Source organism: Lytechinus pictus, chromosome 9 (genome assembly GCF_037042905.1).
Source record: "Lytechinus pictus isolate F3 Inbred chromosome 9, Lp3.0, whole genome shotgun sequence".
In the NCBI taxonomy this organism is placed as follows: Eukaryota; Metazoa; Echinodermata; class Echinoidea; order Temnopleuroida; family Toxopneustidae; genus Lytechinus; species Lytechinus pictus.
In genome coordinates, this window is record NC_087253.1 from 17,809,612 (window position 1) to 17,831,585 (window position 21,974).

At 36.5% G+C, this 21,974-nt stretch overlaps 1 protein-coding gene across 2 annotated transcripts; it reads left to right on the top strand.

The window, feature by feature from the left end:
• Positions 1 to 4,500: 4,500 nt before the first annotated feature.
• LOC129268180 (apoptosis regulator BAX-like) lies at positions 4,501 to 21,974 on the top strand. Of its 2 annotated transcripts, XM_064104841.1 has the most exons (7): positions 4,501 to 4,956; positions 10,562 to 10,673; positions 16,153 to 16,228; positions 18,382 to 18,640; positions 19,288 to 19,423; positions 20,287 to 20,403; positions 21,447 to 21,974. In XM_064104841.1, the coding sequence occupies exons 3-7, from the start codon at positions 16,186 to 16,188 to the stop codon at positions 21,549 to 21,551; spliced, it is 660 nt and encodes a 219-aa protein (XP_063960911.1). In that variant the 5' UTR covers positions 4,501 to 4,956; positions 10,562 to 10,673; positions 16,153 to 16,185; the 3' UTR covers positions 21,552 to 21,974. The 2 variants fall into 2 exon arrangements, with proteins under 2 accessions (XP_063960911.1, XP_054761739.2); XM_054905764.2 differs by lacking the exon at positions 4,501 to 4,956 and having other exon boundaries at positions 10,321 to 10,673.

A 21,974-nucleotide genomic window follows, 5' to 3' on the forward strand; every position in this document is an offset into this window, starting at 1 on the left:
GATGACGCACCTGGTGTTTGCAGAAACATCGGCAGTTGTATCGCAAGGATGTCGGTAGATGCTGGATGATTTGGCTTGTCATGATGAAGATGCAAGACATTCACAATCACAGGTTTGTTGACACTTTGTTGGTCATGTTGGTCGCTGCTAGGTTCGGAGGTTGAGGCTTCTTCTTTACTAGCAGTTGTAGACTCATTTGAGACATTTTCTGCCACATCTTCCTGTGGATCCTCTTCATCTCTTCTCCTGAAGAAAGACGTTAAATTTGTGCTCAATTTACGTCGTTTTGAACCGGACTGGGACATGAAGCCAAAACTATATTCCCTATTACGAGTTGTCAAGTTTAATGAAGTCAAACTAACATACATGCATTACATCAAACCCATTACAACAGTCTCGCGCGGTAAAACTGAACATACACCACGCATGATCGGAATGCGAATACGCGCGTAAACTACATTTTTTGACATTCCATCTTAATCCCTTCCCAAAGACCCCAACATTGATGAATTGGAAGAAACTGGGGTTTTCTCTTCAATGTTATAATAAGGACATAAGTATTTCGTTTGGAAATGGTGAACAGGCTCTTTATTTGCATTTTATGATTCAATAATATTGTTTTATTTGTTAAGCGGTATTTTAGGAAGAATTTTCTCCAATAAAACAATTAGCTTTTGTGATTTTTTTTCTTCATTTCTTTCGTAAAAAGTGGGGGGGGGGATGTTTTTACAGGCCATCCCCCTCCTCGAAAAGTGGGAGGGGGATATATCCCCCATCCGCCACCCGGGATTTACACCAGTGTTCATTGGCGATGGTTAAGCGCGTAAGAAAGGATCACCAGTCGTTCTTAAAGTCGCTCTTAACTTACGAACAGCTTTATGAAACGGCCCCAAGGGTTAAAGACAGGCCTATATGAAATCCATACGGCGAACTCTATCTTGGGCCATAAAATATGGAAGTTGGGAACGATTCTTGAGTTGGCTGATGCATTAAAGCGTTCCTAATAAGTTTTGTTGATTTCTTTTAAACTTTAGCACGAAGAACTAAAAATATACATGGCAAAATATTGTGAGTCCTTTAACACCAAAGTAACACCAATCGGTTGGGCCTAATCCCAACATTAACACCAGACCACTGCTTTACCCACAACAGAGATTTTGACTCAGAGCCAAATTGTGTTGTTAAGGCAACACCGGTTGGCGGTTGCAGTGCCAAAATCACCGTTGAGTGCTAGGCCATTACTTTAGTAGGTTGCGGTTCACTAGCGTACGTACGGGGGGGGGGGGCAGTCTGCCCCCCTGACGAGCCACAACCCATGCAAAATACGTATCCCTGCCCCCTGACGAGCTTGAAATACTTTTTTTACCCCCCCCCCCTGACGAGCTTGAAGACCTTTATTGCCCCCCCCCCCCCCCCTGACGAGCTTGAAGACCTTTTTTTTTTTTTTTTTTTTTTTTTTTGCTTGTCAAATTTTTTGGCGGACGGTTTTGCCCCCCCCTGTTGTGGTTGTACAATAATTGCACACTACATGTCAGTCAGTCCGCAAGCCCCTGTGTTAAAGGGGAATCCAGCCTTGGCCATAAAATGTTGTGTTGGGAAGGAGAAAAATAAATTAAACAGAATGGTGAAAATTTGAAAGAAATCCGACAAGAAATAAGAAAGTTATAGCTGCTTTAAAATTGGGATTACTAATACTATGTAGATTTCAAATTGGCAACTGGGTAAGTAAATTATGACAAGGGGCAAGGACAACTTTCCCATAGGCCATGTACTTTATTATCAGGGATTTGTGGTTTTCTCCTAATAAGTACCCATTCCCCTGGGGCAGTAATCTAAATATAACCCAGGTAGTATATTGTTTAATGTCCCCATGAAAGAAAAAATATAATTTGAAATAAAACTTTGAGGAAAAATGACATTTTAGCCATAATATGTAGTGGAGTACATGGAAGAGTAGTCCTTGCCTTACATCACTATGACATCCCATATGCGGCCAATTTGAAGTCTCCATTAGTATAGTAATTACCAATATTTACAAAATTCATAACTTTCCTGTTGTTTGTCCAATATTGTTCAAACTTACACCTATCAACTTGTCTGATTTTTCTTTTTCTTATAAAAACAAGTTTTTATTTGGGTTGGATTCCCCTTTAATGAGCAAATTAGCAAGATTTATCCAAGTCCTCTTGTGGCTGAATTCATGTCCCTGCAAAATCTCGTGAATTGTGAGACTTTCTTTCTCAAAGAATTTAACAACTTTCTCCTTGAGTAATATTGATTATTTTTGTACCATGGGCAAGAGTAAATGTTACTCTTTTATATTGATCATTTCTTTTGAATGAAATATTTTGATAGATAAGTGAATTTTTTACCTGAAAAGATGCATCAAACAGAATTTTCTTCCTCTGTTTTCACTTGCAAATTGTGCAACATTGTGTGTTTTAGACACCAACATTATTTACATCATCAGAAAGCTCAAACTCTATACTTTCTTACAATGTCACTCTTGATATGTGGTATCTTTTAGATGGGTCAGCAGCCAGCTTTTTCCATCAAGATGCAAGACGAGATTTCTGAAATTTCTGAGTTACATAAAATCCAGAGTTCTGATTGGCTGAATACTGTTTTCAAAACAAACAGGCGCGGGTAATTTGAAGAGATTACCACATGGTGAGTGTGACCTTGCAGAGGCCCAGTGTGGGGAACATTGGAATTTGCGTGGGTGTGTGGTCTCTATGACCAATCAGAGCGCAGTATTCTTGTTTTTGAGCTGCAAAATGTACTTGGCCTATGAAAAGCTGGCTGCTGACCCATCTAAAATACATCTTCTTATAAAAATTATATCATATTAAAGCTTAGATCTTCAGCTTTATCATGATTTAAAAATCATTTGTGCCCAAACAGAAATTAAGTGTAAAAACAACAACTTTTGTTGCATGAAAAAAAATATTTTGTTTTATGTTTTAGATCAAAAGTTTTTCCTATATTACAACATTCTTTTAAAAATCAAAACATATGACCTGAAAGAATAATTCTTCTTCTTTACAATGATACCAAAAACATGAAATTTGGTCAATATTTAGAGCAGCAATGGCCGAATAAAAAGAGGTGTTTTGGTTCGCACCAAGCTCATTAACTATGCAAGAACCCTCTAGTCATGAATATCACTTGGATAAAAGAAGCTACTTTTTCAGGGCTTGCGGACTGACTGATGTCACACAGTGTGTCCACATAGGACGGTAGTGGACTATGTAAAAAAAAAGGCTTGAAACTGTACTGTTAAGGCTTCAATTTAACAGTGTAGAAGATAATTTCACAGTGTGGATCGAGACACCACCAGAGTGTGAGTAATTAAAGGGTGTTCACAAAGTGAAGCATGTGAAGAAGTGATGGACCCTGTTAGAATGCTTAAAGGTCAAGTCCACCCCAACAAAATGTTGATTTGAATCAATAGAGAAAAATCAGACAAGCACAATGCTGAAAATTTCATCAAAATCGGAAGTAAAATAAGAAAGTTATGACATTTCAAAGTTTCGCTTATTTTTAACGAAATAGTTATATGAACGAGCCAGTTACATCCAAATTAGAGAGTCGATGATGTCACTCACTCACTATTTCTTTTGTTTTTTATTGTTTGAATTATACAATATTTCAATTTTTACGAATTTGACGATTAGGACCTCCTTGCCTGAAACACAAAATGTTAAAATAATGGAATTCCACGTATTCAGGGAGGAATGAAACTTCATTTCACATGACAATGACGAGAAAATCAAAATATTTCATAATTCATATGATAAAATACAAAAGAAATAGTGAGTGAGTGATGTCATCAGTTCCCTCATTTGCATACCGACCGGGATGTGCATATAACTCTTTTGTGAAATGAAGCGAAACTTTAAAATGTCATAACTTTCTTATTTTACATCCGATTTTGATGAAATTTTCAGTGTTATGATTGTTGAATTTTTCTCTTTTTATTCGAATCAAGTTTTTGTTGGGGTGGACTTGTCCTTTAAAAGTAACAGTTAATTGTAAGATAGTGTCCTGTACAGTGTGGGTGATCACATGTGTTCACATAGTTGAGTATATGGACATCAAAAATGTGAATCACATAGTTAACATGCTAAAGATTACCAATGTAAAGCTAAGTTCACACTGGACCCCATGGAAGAACAGTATAGTCATGTCGACTAAACTGATAATGGGCTATCCATCCGTTTTGCTTTTTTGTGTTTTTATACGGAAAATAAATACTATACTATACACTGTAGAGGTGTCCACTGTGGCAGTGTTCAGTGTACATAGCAGACTGCATGAAAATGTGATTAACACTGTTATAACAACCCTTCAGATCAATGTAAGTGTTGAAATAATTGCACAGTGTGGACATGACTATGGTGTGAATGTTCACACGGCAATCACATAGTAGGGTATGTGGAAGTGTGAATCACACAGTACATGATCAATTTAACAGTGTGAAGCTAAGTCCACACGGTTGAGGTTTCTACAGTAGGCATTGTTCAATGTGTTGTGCACATAATATAGCGGACTGCGTGAAAATGTGATTGACACCTTTTAAAAACGCCCCAATGTGGACACCTCCACAGCGAGTGTTCGCAGTGTGTTAAAATGTGATTCGCACTGTTAAAATGCTCAAAAATCAGGAAGACAATTTCACACTGTAGTCGTTTCCACAGGATTGAGTGTGTTCACATAATTGACTACGTGAAAATCTGATTGACACTGTTTAAAATGCTCAAAGTTAATAAAGTCAAGATCATTTTCTTGGAAACCTCGACACTGAATGTTCAGAGTGTTCACACAGTACAGCAGCAGACTACGTGAAGATGATTGTGTGCACTGTTAAAATGTTCAAATTTACATGTGTGTATAGAGACAATTCCCACTATATAGGTCTATACCTCAACAATATGAATGCATGATGGCCACAATGTGCATACATAGCACGCCTAGTGTATCAAAATTACCCAATCTATAAACAGCGTGATGTTGATTTTATAATGTGTCTCTTGGAACACATTCTGGAGCTTTCCAGTTGGGAAGATAGCTTGTTACCAATTTTGTATCCATTAATATGAGATCTTTTAAAGCGAGGATTATCCGTAGGAATGTGAAAATTTGACTGAACATTTAAAGGAAAATGAAACCCTAATTGAAACAGGATAGCTTGTGCAAAAAAAAACTGAAAATCAAAGAAGCAGATAAACAAAAGTTTGAGAAAAATGGCATGAATAATAAGAACGTTATGAGCATTTGAAGTTTAGATCATTATTGTAATGGAGATCCTCCAATTGACAATGCGACAAAGATGTGTGATGTCACATGTGAACAACTTTCCCATAACATTTCTATATATTTCACTTTAAAATGCCTCTTTTATCACATCTATCAGTAGATCATGCATTCTTTCTATAAGAGGCATGTAATACAGATTTTAAAATAATGTATCACCCAAAGAAAGCAAATATAGACATTTTTTTTATAGTCCATCAAAGGGAGAGTTGTTCACGAGTGACATCACAAATATTTATCGCATTGCCACTGGGAGGATCTCTATAGCTTAGTGATTGCAATATCCAAATGCTTATAACTTTCTCTTTATTTGTCCGATTTTTCTTAATCTTCATTTTTTTATCTTATTCTTTTATTTTTCTGTTTCCACAAAAGCCAACTTGTTCCAAATGTGTCATTCCACTTTAATACGACTCTTGCTGGCATGGGAATTTATCATCAATGAAAAATATATCAAATGGTTTTCATCATTAATGCTTAATTCCTTCATATAATATCCTTCACTTTAAATTTTTTGTATAGACCTTTCGCTATCAAAGTTATAATAACCTATCTGCAAAGGACAATGAGTTAACTGCATTTGTGCAGTAAAGCGATGAGAGGAAAGAGGGTGGAGGGAAGGGGGTGACGGAAAAGTAATTAATTGAACAATCAGGACAACAGAAGTACGTACAGAGTTGCACTCTTATTTGCACTTCTTTCTCCCAATTCTCCTTCTTTTTGTCAGTTTAACTTCAACTTTTTCCCTCTTTCACTACTTTCAAAATCATATGGGGGTGGTTGCCCCCTGCCCCCCCCCCCCTTGGTGGCTGCCCTGCACGGATGATAATGAACTTGGGCATCTAATAACACCAGGTGACGCAGCTCCCAACACATCCATGAGTATATACACCAGCAATTCAAAAAGAAGAAAAATATCCTTTATCATATTTTCGCTGTCATATGCCCGGAGTCAAATTAAGGAAAGACATAAAGCAATCATATTACACTGCAGTCACAGCAACGAAACGACTCCAAACCGACCGATGATCAATATGTAATTGGAAATAAAAACGTCTTTTTGCCGTTCTGGCGGGAGTCTCTTTCGCTTCTGTGGCTGACCATGCTGACATAGCATTAGCTAGCGCGTGGCAATTTAAGTAAAGAAATGTTGACACGGTGCCAAAAATATACATGCCTATCAAATAATATCAAAGTGGAGATCTGTAAAGACTGTAATTAGGGTCAATACAAGAAGAATAGCAATTCAAAATGTAAGTAAAATATATAGCCTATCACCAGAGGAACATCAGCCCATTTAGTTGTGACTATACAAAAAATAGTAGGTATTGAACTGCGTATAAAAATGCAGAGTATATATAGGCCTAAGCAAAATTCATGCAAGTGAATAGGCCTATCCAGACTTAAAAAGGATCAAGTAACATTAAATCTTTTCTATATGCTGAAAAAGAATTATCGGCCCATTTGTCCAGGAAAATTAAAATCGTATCTTCCCAAATCGCCTTACGGAAAAAGCCATTAACTTTTTGCAAAATTTTGGTAGCCTATAGTATTTCTGTGAACCACAAAGTTACACTCTAGGGCCCGTATTCTGATAGCGTGGTTTAACTTAACCCTAGTCTAAGTGTGGTAATAAACTGCCATATTTAAACCTAGGTTTAAATTTCGTATTCCGATAGCAAGGTTTAAGTTAACCCTGGTCTAAGTGTGGTAATAAATCCTCAAAAAGTTAAACTCGCGCAGGGGGTAGTTTAAGCCTGGTTTAAATCCAACAAATCATGGCCAACAATTTTTTAGAATTTATGCCTATATTGCATTTCGAGCTACTTCCTCAGTTTTTAACAGATTCTCATGAAATTTGGAACACACTTTGGTCTCAAGGTAAGGAGGTGTAAGAATTTTTTTCTTCCCTTTTTCAGAAATTGTGTTGCCATGGTAACAGTATATTATGGTTCAAAATTTTGCCGTTTAAAATACTTAATCAGTTTTCTACCAATTCTCAAGAAAGTTGGCTAACACATTGATTTTGAGGTATAGATCTGCAAGACATATATTTGGGTGTATCAGAAATCGTGTTGCCATGGTAACAACATATTACATAATGAAATTAGGTGAAAATCTTGCGGTTTGAACTCCTTCATTAGTTTTCATTTTTCAACCAATTCTTATAAAAGTCGGCTCACACATTGGTTTTGAGGTATAGATCTGCAAGACATATATTTGTGTGTGCTGGAAACTTTGTTGCCATGGTAACATCATATTAAATCAATAAATGTGTAAACACATCTCGTGGATTGAACTTCTTCATTTTATGACATAGGCCTATGCTCATGAAATTTAGAACACATAGGTTTTGAGGTAAAATAATCTGCAAGACACATTTTCTCATTCATCAAAATATGTGTTTGTATGGTAACTACACACACCAAAATAAGATTAAGACAATAGTCAATACTAACTGTTGTTTGGCTACATAGAGAACTACATGTAGCTGTAGGCTTAGTTCTAGTTTTAAGGGGGGTGCTAGACCTCTAGATCTCGAACTACAGTCCCTAGCTTTAGATCTAGGCCTAGATCTAGATTCTTTAGATCTAGTAATAATCCGTTAGATCTCTAGCCTACTTCTTTTGTCATGCCTAAGGTTAGATGAGTAGATCTACTGTAGACTAGCCTACATTTACTATTTTTCGATTTAGAATCTAAATTGAGAGTCTACAAATCTCTAGATCTAGACCTATTACATGTAGACCTAGATTGATACAGATCTAGTTATAGATCTAGATAGGGTCTAAGTTATTTAGTCTAGAACTAGGCCAGCGTTAGAGATTCTAGATCATACAGTAAGTCAGTAGACTAGATAGCACAGACTAACGTAAGGCCTAGATCTAAATTCTTACATAAATCTAGGCCTGGCCTAGTCTAGTCAAGACTAAGCTGTTGTTGGTCTAGGTTTAGGCCTGTTTTTTAATCCTGGACCTGGAAACCTAAACAAGTCCCCAAAAATATTTAAATAAAATAAAAACTCTTCAAAGAAACAGATATGGACCTAAAACAGGAGTAGAGAGATGTCATTTAGCCAGGCCTAGTTACTTGGCAAGCAATGGCAATACATAGCGATAGTCAGATCTAACACTGTAGACAGGAATAACCGTCGTTTCTGGGGATTGATTGAAAAAATTCTGACATTTTATTGTCATATCACATTGCCTTGGTGAGAGAGGCCAACGGCAACGTAGACTGTCATACTCATCATAGACTCAGCGGAACAATACAGAGACTGAAGCTTTTTGTCTAAGACAAATCAGATCTATTCTACTAGATTCTAACTAAGAATAAGGTTAGAATATAGATCTATATCTATCCCTGTCCCAAGGCTAAGCCAGCCTAATTCCTGAATGATGTTCTAGGCCTAGACCAATACTATAAATATGTATAATGTAGCTTCAGTCTCGGTTGCTCCACTAGACTACGGTTTGCTTCAGGAAAGTAAAAAAAGTCAAAACAATGTTCAATTCTCCTCCAAACAATTGGGCCTAAGCTAGATCTAACTATACTAGCTTAGGCCTAATGTTAGACCCAAGACTACTCTCAAAAGTTACAAAAATTTCCCCTTACATAAAGTTAGAATAAAGATGTCGACCTCTTAACTTATTGTTTTAGATCTATAGGACTAGAGTCTAGACTCTAGTCTAGAGTGGGTGAGGTGAATCTATTCAATTTAGATTTTGACAAACATGAGAAGCAATCAATGGGACTGATACACACAAAACTATGCAGGTCACTCGGTTTGGGATTGAAATGTTTTAGTAATTAAAAAATATAAAGATAATCTGAATGAAAATTTCTTACCATATATGGGTGATGAATGCTTTTCTTTCACTACAATAGTTGTAATTAGTTTCCATAAAATCCAAATTTTTAAGAAAAAACAACTTTAGTGACATTTTTTCAACTTTGTTGCAGTCATCCCTGCAGCACTAATTTACCAAAAAGGTGCTAGTCTTGGTTAAAAGAGGATTATTATTTCCAAAAAGAATTTAAACCCGGGTTTAACCCAGGTTTAGTTAAACCTGGCTATCAGAATACCAAAATAATTAAACTACACTTAGACCAGAGGTGAGGTTTAGAGGAGGTTTAGTTAAACCAGGGTTAACTTTAGACTAGGGTTAAGTTAAACCTGCTATCAGAATACGGGCCACTATCTCTACACACTGCCCGCGTACAATCTAATGAATTCCGGAGGCTCCCTTTTTTGATGTGATGATCGGTTTACTTTCAGGGCAATAGCATTTTTAGCAATCGTCGACTCTGTCAAAGAGCGTTTCGGAGACTAAGACCGTTTTAAGACTAAGATTTAATTCCATGAGTCCCGACCCCCGACTTTGGAGCGGCCCGTAGGTATCATGTTATAAATTGAGTACCATCCCCCGGTGCATGGGGGTGGGAGCACTCTGCTAAAATGCTGAAATTGAACACAATTTATCCCATATTCATAGAGACCTGTGAAAACAATGTGAACATGTACGCCGCGTAAAGATGTAAGCTTACATCTTTACGCAGCGTACATGTTTTAATCCTCTTAATTGAGGCACGTACTATAACGGGCAAATTCAATTCAATTCAATTTATTTTTCATTCTTCAATATAATACAAAAATAAGTACAAGATAAATTAATTCAATTTCAATGAAAGCATGAACAAAATTCAACATTCAATAAATATTCAATAAGTGATTCAAATGTAAATTAACATGCATGTCAAATTTAGATCAATATAATTAAATATAATTAAATCAATATAATTATATATCATGAGAAGAATGGAGGGGTCCACTGAAAAGCAAAGCTTGTAAAATGTGGACCCTCAAAAGTTAGGATAGAAAGAATATTGAAATATACGTAAAGGAATACATGAAAATAACGAAAAGGGCAAAAAAATCTTATATACAGGATTGTGAAATTCAAAGACAAAATTCAGAGACAAAAGACAATAACACGACACGACACAACACAGGTACATGAGGGTGGACAATAGTACGATGACATCGGCCACGGTGGATCACTTATAGAACACTTGCTTAATTTTACAAAACGAAATAAATATAAATATGCTTAAAACGTAATAAAACACAAGTAAAGTGAAGTAAGGTAAAAGTCCGGGGTAAAAGTAAAGTCGAGAGAAATCGTGGTAAATTGTTTCGGCGTGCACCGGAGCCCTCTTCGGTTATTGAATGCTCATTTATGAGTCATCGGGAGAGCAGAGTCCGAGAAGTTTTTCCCCTGATGATAGCTGAGGCTAGAAATTTTGTTAATTTTGTATTTGCTATCTGAAAAACTCACTATTCCCTTAGAATTTACGTAAGTACTCGATATCTATTATGTAATTTGTTTTTATCAATTTTAAGAAACGTTCTCTGAACTTCTCTCCATTTTTGTGAACGAGGAAAGATGTTGTAATGTTGTCCCATCTATTCACTAATGTGTAGGGTAATATAATAATTAAGAAGAACACTTGGGGCAAATTCACGCATGACTATTTGTGCACATGCCCAACAGCACCACCCATGGTAGACAGCTGGCAGCCGTCTGTTTCGAGGAGTTTTTTAACATTTTTTTTTTTTTTTAATTTCTCCTCATACACAGACGGCTCGCTAGCGTGCAGTAGACAGCTGGCAGCCGTCTGTTTCGAGGAGTTTTTTAACATTTTTTTTTTTTTTATTTCTCCTCGTACACAGACGGCTCGCTAGCGTGCAGCCACCATTAGGGGACTTGCAATGCAAAATCCCCCCGTCGGGGCTCTTCAATTTTTGTCTTTAATGAATAAAAATTTTGAAAATTAACGCGACCAAAATGCAAATTAATATTCCCTCTTGGCATTAATTGCCAAAAAACGGAGAAAAATCAAGGTAAAAGGAACAAAAACAGTGACTTACCTCGGCTGTCGCGCAAATTCACTTCCCCGTTTTATCCGATCTTAAGTACATAAACATATGGCCATTGAGTCCCCTGTACAGATCGCGCTAGAACTTCGGTCTCTGTATTTGGTGAGTGAAGCCAACGGAGTTCAGCTGAACAACCAACATAACAGAGACCGAAGCTTTTGGTCTAGCGTGCAGCCACCATTAGGGGACTTGCAATGCAAAATCCCCCCGTCGGGGCTCTTCAATTTTTTTCTTTAATGAGTAAAAATTTTGAAAATTCACGCGACCAAAATGCAAATTAATATTCCCTCTTGGCATCAATTGCCAAAAAACCGAGAAAAATCAAGTTAAAAGGAACAAAAACAGTGACTTACCTCGGCTGTCGCGCAAATTCACTTCCCCGTTTTATCCGATCTTAAGTACATAAACATATGGCCATTGAGTCCCCTGTACAGATCGCGCTAGAACTTCGGTCTCTGTATTTGGTGAGTGAAGCCAACGGAGTTCAGCTGAACAACCAACATAACAGAGACCGAAGCTTTTGGTCTACACCCATGGGTGCATCTCTGCCGCCGTGTACAGGAAAATTTAAGGCACGAACACTCATTCAATGAACAAGGTTATGATCCTTGTTCTCAGTTCCATCTCCATGTGTTGCAAAATAAAAAAATTAAGGGTAGCAATGTTTGGCTTATTTTCTCTTTTTCTTTTAGGCCCTATTAAAGTATTAAGTTTTAATTTAGACAAATGCTTCCTTGATTTTTTTACACTGTCTGTTTCCATTACAGCTATTATACATCATATAACTTGGCTCTTAAGTAAATTTGATTCTTTAAATTATTTTTTCTTAGTTAAAAATAGAGATAAAAAAATTTCTTACCATATTTAAATCATATTACTTTCCACCAATAGAGGGCGTACACAAAAATATTCCCAAAATCTAAGTTTTTGAGCGCTCTGGTGAATACAAAAATTATTCCTTGGTTACTACTGAAAAATAAATCGCAACTGTATGGAAATGAGTAATTTTGGTCACAAAAGTGACATTTTAATGATTTTTTAAAAGTGTGTGCTGTGTACAGCATTGGCATACCATACTCATAGTCCTACCCACTCACACGTATTGCGAGGTTAGTATTAGTATACTGTAGATTCCCCACAGGCAGGATGGTTGCAGTGAACAAGTGGGCACGGCGCATTCAACAATACTAAACATTTCCCGCAAATTTAATAAGATTTACAGAATGAAGTCCTACGAAACTTACCAAACGATGTGAAGTCAATTCCTCCTAATATATGATGCATATTCCTCAATAACGTCATTTAAGCGTTGATTTTTCTTCTCCTTGACAAAATACGGCCCAACCTTGCGAGTTCTCAAGTTTTTTCTTTTAATGAGCGAAAGAGGGCGCGCGACTTTATATCTTCATATCAAAGACACTACAAGGGAAAGACTAGACAGACACAAAAACTATCTTACACGTAAATCGATGCAAAGGTTACGCGAAGTCGGCAAAGTGTCCAATCTTTTTACTGTAAAGACTTTGGTGGAACGTTAATTGACAAACGAACGGTAGCACTTGCGGGGCTTTGTTCAAGGTACGTATAATTTTCTATATTTTTTGTTTAATTTGTCAGCTTTGAATATTTTCCAAAAAGTATTATCGTCAGCAAAAATAATAAAAAAGTATGTTTTTTAAGTTATTGCATTTATTGGTGTCTCTATTTTATCAAACAATCATTGGAATTGCGCATACATTGAATCAAGAATCTAGTTTAAAAAATACCGACGAGCTGAATTAAGGTTGTGAACTGTATTAGCGCCAACAAGGACCTTCCTTTATTTCCGTGGAAGAAACATGCGAAGCCACTTTCCAGGCCGAGGTAAGCGATTTTGCTCTTTTTTTTGGTCCTTTTTAAATAAAAAAATATGTTAAAAATCGAAAATGGAACGCTTTTCACCAGAAAAAGCCCTGGTGAGTAGCGGAATTGGTTTCTGCTAACATCATTCACGTTATGAAGCAATGTTAACGACAACTCTAAAATCCATCGCGTAAACACGTTGGTTGTGCGAGGTAAGTATATACTAACCTCGCAATACGTGTGAGTGCTACAGCACAATCTAGCGCCCATGGGAGTACCTACATTAGTAATGTGTAGCTTATTCTATACTTCTTACGCAACCTCCACACAACTCGCCAAAACTTACTCGGTAATTCTTCATGATTGCAACTTAGAGCCTTCAATGAACATGATGAATTGCGGCACTTCCAACGCCGTTGATCTCCGACCTTGGCTTAGGCCTAAGCTGAGGCTTAGCGGAGGAAGAACACAGGAGAGAGATACCGGTACTTAAAGTTAGCGCATCACGAATGCAGCCATGCCCTTGAAAGCAAACCATATTTTTTTCTAAATGATATTATTTGCAGTGAACTATGATTTCATGAAAAAGTATGTATATCTGACTCGGTTAATTGACAATTCTTTCTGCTCTCTGCATCATCACAGATCTATTCTAACTAAGTTTTAGCAGGGTTGGCGATTTTATTATTTTTTTTTTAATAAATAAAATCAGATTTATTTTTTGATTAAGAATAAGATCTAGATATAAATAATTTTTATAAATAAAAATTCTTAAAACAAAGTGGAAACACCAAAAATATAATCTTTTACACTTACATAAACAGCTTTGATATAATACATAATATCAATCTGAGCTTTCTATTTCATATTGAATCAAGTCAGTTTATAATATTATTATTAAAAATATGAATAATGTCATGAAGATATTGACAATTTTCTGTTGTGTCAGCATCCTCTGAATGTAGAGAGTTCCTACTGACTGGTTCAATTCAAGTTGATGAAGTGCCTTGGTACAGCTAATGCTGCTGCATAGCTGCCCGCATGGAGCCAGGGATTGCGTCCCATTCATATCATGTGCGTGTACCGTGAAAAAAACCCTGAAATTTTCGCCCCCAAGATTTCTACTTTCCTTCTAAAAGATCTAGTCCTGAATCATGTAAATGGGATTACAACTTCATTTCCGACATTTATATGATATTGATTTTATTTTTAAACAAGAATGCATTAAAAAAAGAAGAAAAATAAAATGTAAATAGGGGGAAACTTGCTGCGATGTTTGCGTCCCCATCTTGTTCTTTTTGTTCTTCGCCAAGCTACAAGACGTATATATCCTCAGATATGCGTCTTGTAGCTTGTAGTCTTGTATCGTTTTTTCATGTTTCAATGGAAGTGATTTAAATCAATGATTTAAAAAAAATCATGGTGATTTTAAGCGCGATTTAAATCACAATTTAAATCAACGTGATTTAAATCCGCCAACCCTAAAGTTTAGGCCAACGTTAGAACTAAGATCTTGGGCCAAGTAAAAAAAGAAAAAGTTGATCGTCCGGGTTGAAGTGAAGAGGGAGGGCCTTACTATTTGCTGTTTTACTATTTTTTATAAAAACAAAAATATAGTTTCTCGGCCAAGTTTTTTTACATCAGTGATGAGGGAGGTCCTTACTGTTTATCATTTCTTTTGTCAGACGATTGTCAGGCCATGTCAGGCTCAACTTAGGTGATCAATGCATGCTCATTGTAAATAATAAATGAGTACATATGCATACATATTGTCAAATCGGCAATTAACATTTTCAACACATTTAAAAATTATTTGACATTATACATGTAAGGGGGAAAAACCTTTTTTTTTTTTTTGGGGGGGGGGTGGGCACATCCGGCCCGTACCCCCACCCCCCTTCGAGAGCCATAATCAAAATGTAAATGTAGTTTTTTTTTACCCAAGTGTGCCCCCCCCCCCCTTTGAAAGTGAGAACCTTTTTATTTTTGCTTGACATATTTTCCGTAGACGGAATGACCTTCAATTTTAGGTTTATTTAATTGCTATTTACTATTCCTTTATTTTTATCATGAATTGTTAAATGATTATTTGATTTATTTTTAATTCTTCACTTAGTGTTTATTGTTTGTAGATCTATCTCGTGTATTATTATTAACTGAACTGGACATTAATAAAGTACAATTTCCATCAAATTGAATAGCTTAAGGAAGGATGAAATTTAAAAAATTTGAACAGAATTGGTAGTTTACAGAAATCCTTTTCGTAATTTTCAATCTCTTGATAATGACTCACTTGAAAATATTTTTTTAAAAATTCAATTAATGTTTTGCCGCTTGATAGTTAGCGTTAGAGTAAAACTCGCCAGAAAATTAACATTTCACATGCCGTGCCAGCACAGTCAATCACCGCAACACACCCCCAAACACAAGCAGTCAATCACTGCAACAAATACATACACATGCGCTATCACCAAAAATCCTCGCTGAAATCCAAATTACACCCTTGAAATTGCAGTATCTGAGCCATATTTCCCAAGCATGCGACAGATTAGTTCAGAAGTAGGAAGCGGGGTCGTCGAAAATGCACTAAAAATTAAGAAAATTAGATGCGTGCGAGGACGATCAACTACTTTCTTTTTTTACTTGGTCTTAGCCTAGTTACTATTGCTTTTGAAAATCATAATGAATCTGTTAATTGTTATAATTGATCACACAGACTGACTGAGGCTTTAGGATCACCAACACACAGATAAGCACATGTGGGACAGTGCATTATTATTGCAAAGAGGACCTGATCATGCTCGGATTACAATCATGCTCGTTAAATTGCTAATTTCTCAGCAAAAATTGCACAATATCTTACAGAATCCTTTTGCTTTTTATTCAAAATTATCTACAACTACATACAGACACAGGGGTGGTCATTTATTTCAACTCTGTCGTCTGTACAAACTCATTTTGCAATTATTACCACAACTGACATTTATCTTTAAACACACTGATTTTTTCTTAAATCCGGGCTTTTAAATCCCTCATTCAATTTCTCCTCTCAGTTCTAGTACAGCAGGATACTGACAAAATAAGCTATGGCTGAAGGGGGTTCAGATACTCCCTGTGATGAAACAGATGGTGAGTTGCATTTTCATTCTTCATCCTCTTCCCTGACCCTCCCTTGCTCACCCTTATCCTTAAACTCTAAACTCTGTCACAATTCATACAACCTTTGGGGTCCAGATCATCTCGGGACTTGAGACAACTTGGCCCCTCCAAAATATAAGGTGAAGAGTTGTCCATCGTAAGACCTAAACTTAACCCTAGGTAATATTCATACTTAACTTCACAAATCAATTGCAATCATAGTAGAAAACATTGCAAATAATTTGAATTCAATACAAACATTTGTCAACAAAAAGTGATCTGACCCGGGGGGGGGGGGGCACTCCCATTGACGAGTGGATACCATACGTGACCTCTGGGTTTTGAAAAGCACCCTAAAAAGTATTTTCCATGTTCTGAAAATACACCTCTTAACAAGTATTGGTGTATGAAACCCTACCCTTAACAAGTATTTGAAACAAAACGGTACCCTTGACAAGTATACCCTGAATTGACCCCCTAAATGAGTACAACGATATCTTAATTGTTATCACTGACGTGATCACGGCCGGACGTCGACTTTATTTTTACATTCATTGTATTTAGTATCACCCCACGTACCTCGCTCAAATCGGACCCTAAACACGTAGTGTTGGGGCAAAAAGTACATCCTTTATAAATTAAAGGTCAAGTCCACCTCAGAAAATGTTGGTTTGAATCAATAGAGAACAATCAGGCAAGCACAATGCTGAAAATTTCATCAAAATCGTATGTAAAATAAGAAAGTTATGACATTTTAAAGTTTCACTTATTTTTCACAAAATAGTTATATGCACAATTTAGTCACATGTTAATGAGAGAATCGATGATGTCCCTCACTCACTATTTCTTTTGTTTTTTATTGTTTGAATTATACAATATTTCAATTTTTACAGATTTGACAATAAGGACCAACTTGACTGATCCGTAAAATGTTAAACAATGACAATTCCACATGTTCAGGGAGAAATAAATTTTTTTTCACAGGACAATGGGGAGAAAATTAGGATTTTTCATATTTCATATAATAAAATACAAAGGAAATAGCGAGTGAGTGATGTCATCAGTTTCCTCATTTGCATACCGACCGGGATGTACAGATAAGTATTTTGTGAAATTAAGCAAAACTTTAAAATGTCATAACTTTCTTATTTTACATCCGATTTTGATGAAATTTTCAGTGTTGTGCTTGTTTGATTTTTCTCTTTTTATTCAAATCAACTTTATGTTGGGGTGGACTTGTCCTTTAAGTATTTTTTTTTTTTTATACCCTTGCATATTGGACCTTAAACATATTTTTCCTAGCGAAATGTATACCCTTTTCATTTTTTCAGTGTTTTTGACACCCTTATTACTATATTACGTTACGTATGTAACGTGCCCTATCTTGAAAAAGAGATCCTTTTTACGTGTTTTCTTGGTCACGCATGGTGCACTCGTCAATGGAAGTGCCCCCCCCCCCCCCAATCTGACATTCGAAAAAACTTGGCATATAATTTTCAGAAAAACTGTCACGCTCTACTCCTTTCTTCAAATCCACAATCCATGCTGATTTAACCCAGAAGTGAACCTCTTTATTGACAAATTATTCACCTGTACCTGTAATTCCCTAAAGTTGATTAGAGGAATATGAAGAAGAAGAAATGAGAAGATTCATTCCTAGCTGACATAACAAGGACCCCGTTATCATTAAACAAAATGAATATCAACTCGGATTGGGTCCTGGGCCCCGTAACACAAAGGCTAGTAATTAAATGGCCTAGTCAAGATCATTGTTGCATTGTGCATTTTTAGACAAACAAGGAACCATCAAAATTGTTCTCCCAAATTAACAATTTTTTATCGCACCTTTGTGTTCTAGAGCCCTGGTCATTAATTCAACATAATAAAGTTAGATTTTAAAACATGCCTTCTTGCTTCTTGGTCCCATTTCCTGATGACTTGTTATAAGAAATGAGCAATTTCTATGACAAATTTAATATTAGCCATTCAGAGTGGAGGTTTTCAGTAGCTCTTATCTGTTATCGCAAATTTGTTATTGTAACAAGTTTTATGAAACGAGGAAAAGTTTTCAGATAATCTTTGAAGGTTTGCATTGTGGTACAGATACGAAAAGTATATTTATTACTATTATTTATCAATTACAGCTTCATCACATTTGCATTTCGAGCAAACACGCATAGAACGACAGGTGAGCCGTGATGACGTTGGAGAGCAAGCGACCGTCCTCCTTCAGCATTTCATCGTCGATCGATTCCAGCAGGACGGTTTCGAAAACGCGCCGGGACTGGATGACCTTAGGGCGGGGCTGGCTGTTCCAAGAGAGCAGGAGGTCGTGTGGACAGAGGTCGGCTGTATGCTCAGGTCAATAGGAGATACATTAGATAGGGATCGAGAATTACAGAGGTAAGTTGAAGTCCCCTGGTTTCCATGGTCCATTAACAGAAAAATTTCACAAAATTTGGGAAGAGCCTAGAATTTCTTGGAAATCTGGATTTTTAGGCAAAAATAAAATATAATTGTGACAAATACAGTTTAAATCATGAAAAATAAAGCAAATCTGATGTACATGTAAGTTAACTGTGCATCACTGGAAAATCTTCCATTCAAAAGTGGTTCTAGTGTGTTCTGAGCCAAGTTTTATCTCCATCCTGCAGTGCACATAGGCCTACATGTACTTGATGAAAAGTTGAAAACTTATGTTTATAGATTTTTGTTACCTAAAATTGCCATAATTTTGTACATGTCAGCAAAGAACACAGTGTTCCATGACATTTGCTATAGTGAAAATTGCTCTACTATAAATCCCACACACTGATCGGATGAATAACTCTACGGCGGGCCGGCCTACCTGAAACCCAACCCCAAACTTAGCATAAAAATATGAAAGTATATTAATAATAATAAATGTGATTTGTAATGCGCCAAATCAACTCTGCCCAAGGTGCATATTGCTACTCACATTTCAGTGACTAGAAAACAGGCTATGTAATTTTTCCGTAATCCAAGATCTTCTAAATATAAAACTGATGTGCTTGCCATGGTCTTCTTAGGATGATAAACTCCGTTCCTTCTGATTCACCCATCGAGGCAATCATAGCAGTAGCCCATGTGATCTTTGGTGATGGTGATATAACGTGGGGGAGGATAGTCGGTCTCTTCTACTTTGCCTACAGGATGTGTGCAAGGGTAAGTGGCAGTGAAACATTGTAGTAATTTGTGGTAGCAAGGAAAATAAAGTGGTAGAAGTGGTGATGGTGGTGGTAGTATAGGGTCGTCTCACAGAAGTTGTGATGATAGTTGTAGCAAAAGAAAAAAGTTGTGGTAGAAATGGTGATAATGCTGGTCGTAGTAATCATGTAATCACACAGTAGTTAATGATAGTGATAGCAAAATAAATAGTTATGGTAGCATTGGTGATGATATATGTAGTAGCAAGAGAAGTAGTATACTGTTGTTGCTCCTGGTAGTAATGCAGAAATTTGTAATTGTATTAAAGTTTAGTATGGGAAATAGCTTTGGTAAAAGCGGCAATAAAATGTTGGTGATAATTGTAATACCTACAGTAACTTGTAGCAATAGTTGCAGTAGAGCATAAAGTTGTGGTTAATGTGGTGATAATGCAGGGGTTGGTCGCAATAGTTGTGTTGTAGCAGGAGAAATAATTGTGGTAGCAACTAAGTAGTTGGAGCAGTTGTGGTAGCAGGAGTGTTTACTGTTAGGATAAAGTGGTGATTTTGCTGTTAGTAGCAGTCATGTGGAAGTCGTAGCAATAATTACAGCAGGATACATACAGAATGTGAATGATGTTGATGGTGCGTCATTCGTGCAGTAGTTGGGGGCAAATGTGGTAGCAAGAGAGTTAGTGTTATTGGTAATTGTTGTAGCAGGATACATAAAGAAGTTGAAATGATGTTGATGGTGTGGCAACAGTTTGCAATTTTATTTGTTGCAATGCATGCTATGCATCTGTAAAGTTATGTTGTTCCCACTTTCTATTGTAGAGTGAATATCAATGAATTCATTTCAATTTTTCTCTATCCACTCTCCAGGCTATAGAGTCTGTTCTGGATAAGAGCTTTCCAAGTTGGATCAACAAGCTGATCAAAGAAGTCGTCAAGTTCCTCGTCATTAAGTTTGCCCATTGGATTGTCAGCAAAGGGGGATGGGTAAGTCTAAAGATAAAGTGAATTTTCCGAACAATAGACCAGTTCGTAGTTACTTCATGGACAATTTTGGTCAAATGACCTTTCATTTCTTTCATTATAATGGGCAGATTTCAAAGCAAGATATTACGTAAGCATGCTTTACATAAAAGGATGATGAAATTGAATAGACCAGGTGACTAGAATAGCACTTCAATGAACATGTTATGAAGGTATTTGTTGCATTTCTCCTTTGAATGCATATTATAGCATGTTGCACAATGTACTTGGCAAACTGTAAATGAGAAACACAATTCAAAAGAATATATGAATAATCAAAACATCAATGTTGGTGCTTATCTCATTAAATTTTAAACCACCATATCACTTTAGAACCTATGACCTTCCTCTGATCACGCGCAGAATCTTCTGCTCATGCGCAGAGTAGAACTACGAACTGGCTTATTGGGAGGAGGTTTCACAAAGGGTTATTGTGACTACATTTAATTGCAAATTACTCATAAGTCCCCAAGAATCAAACGCAGTGGGGTTCTGCGACTGTGTACAATGTCCTTAAAATTAAAGGTAAATTGCCAATTCCGTCTATTGCCAACTTGTCCACTCATTCTACCATCATTTAGTCAAATGCCATTACGTCCATCAACATTTCGTCTGATAATCATTTGGTCCAATCATCACTTTGTCTAATCACCAGTTCATCTATGACCATTTCTGTCTCCTAAACAGTTGGTCTAATATCCATTTTATTTTCAGTCATTTCGCCCAATTAACACTTAGTCCAATTAGGCGAAATGGCTATCAGACCAACTGGTTATAAGATGAAATGGTGAGTGGACGAAATGACAATTAGACCATGTGGATAGTGAACGAACTGACGGTAGACCAAATGTTAGTAGACGAGTTGGTAACTAGACGAATTGGCATTGGACCAATTGAAAACAAGCCAAAGTAATCAAGGTTCCCTCCCTCTTTATAAAGATCTTCAGGTGCAGCCCCTGATTTAGACCATTTTCGTTTCATTTATCTTTTCTTCTTTCTATATCCAGCTGGCCATCCGTGAATACATGGGCTCTCCAACCTGGATATGGGGCACTCTTGTCGCCCTCTCTGCCAGCTGCTTAGGCTTCTCATTATACAAGTTGAGTAGATGAAGGCCTGCCACGACAACTCTACACTTTATTAAATGTATGGGACTGTAGGAAAACATTTATGAAATATTAGAACTGTCAATTGAATCAGTATTTCAATCTGTGAGATGTAATCTGCAGAACAGTTCCAGTCTTATATATCCACTTTTGAGAGTGAGATGATGACACCAACATCAAATGCAAGGCGTGGGACTATAATCGAAATATTTTTCAATTATAAATGTAAATCAATCTCATGGCTAAGTTATTTATTCGAGCCTTTATTAAAGATGTAATTACTACAGTGTCCATATATGTTATGCTTTAATGCATATCATGACATTGAAGCATGGGAAACATGGGAAGCCCAAAGGTGTATATATCTTATATGATGCATTTTCGTAAACTCAAGTTTTTTTAATAAATATATATTTATGTGTTAACATA

Bases quoted from the DNA above. Each gene is read 5' to 3' on its own strand.
- LOC129268180 (XM_064104841.1), top strand. From the start codon at position 16,186: ATGGCTGAAGGGGGTTCAGATACTCCCTGTGATGAAACAGATG. The intron at 16,229-18,381 runs GTGAGTTGCATT...TATCAATTACAG, and splicing joins TCCCTGTGATGAAACAGATG to CTTCATCACATTTGCATTTC. The intron at 20,404-21,446 runs GTAAGTCTAAAG...TTCTATATCCAG, and splicing joins TTGTCAGCAAAGGGGGATGG to CTGGCCATCCGTGAATACAT.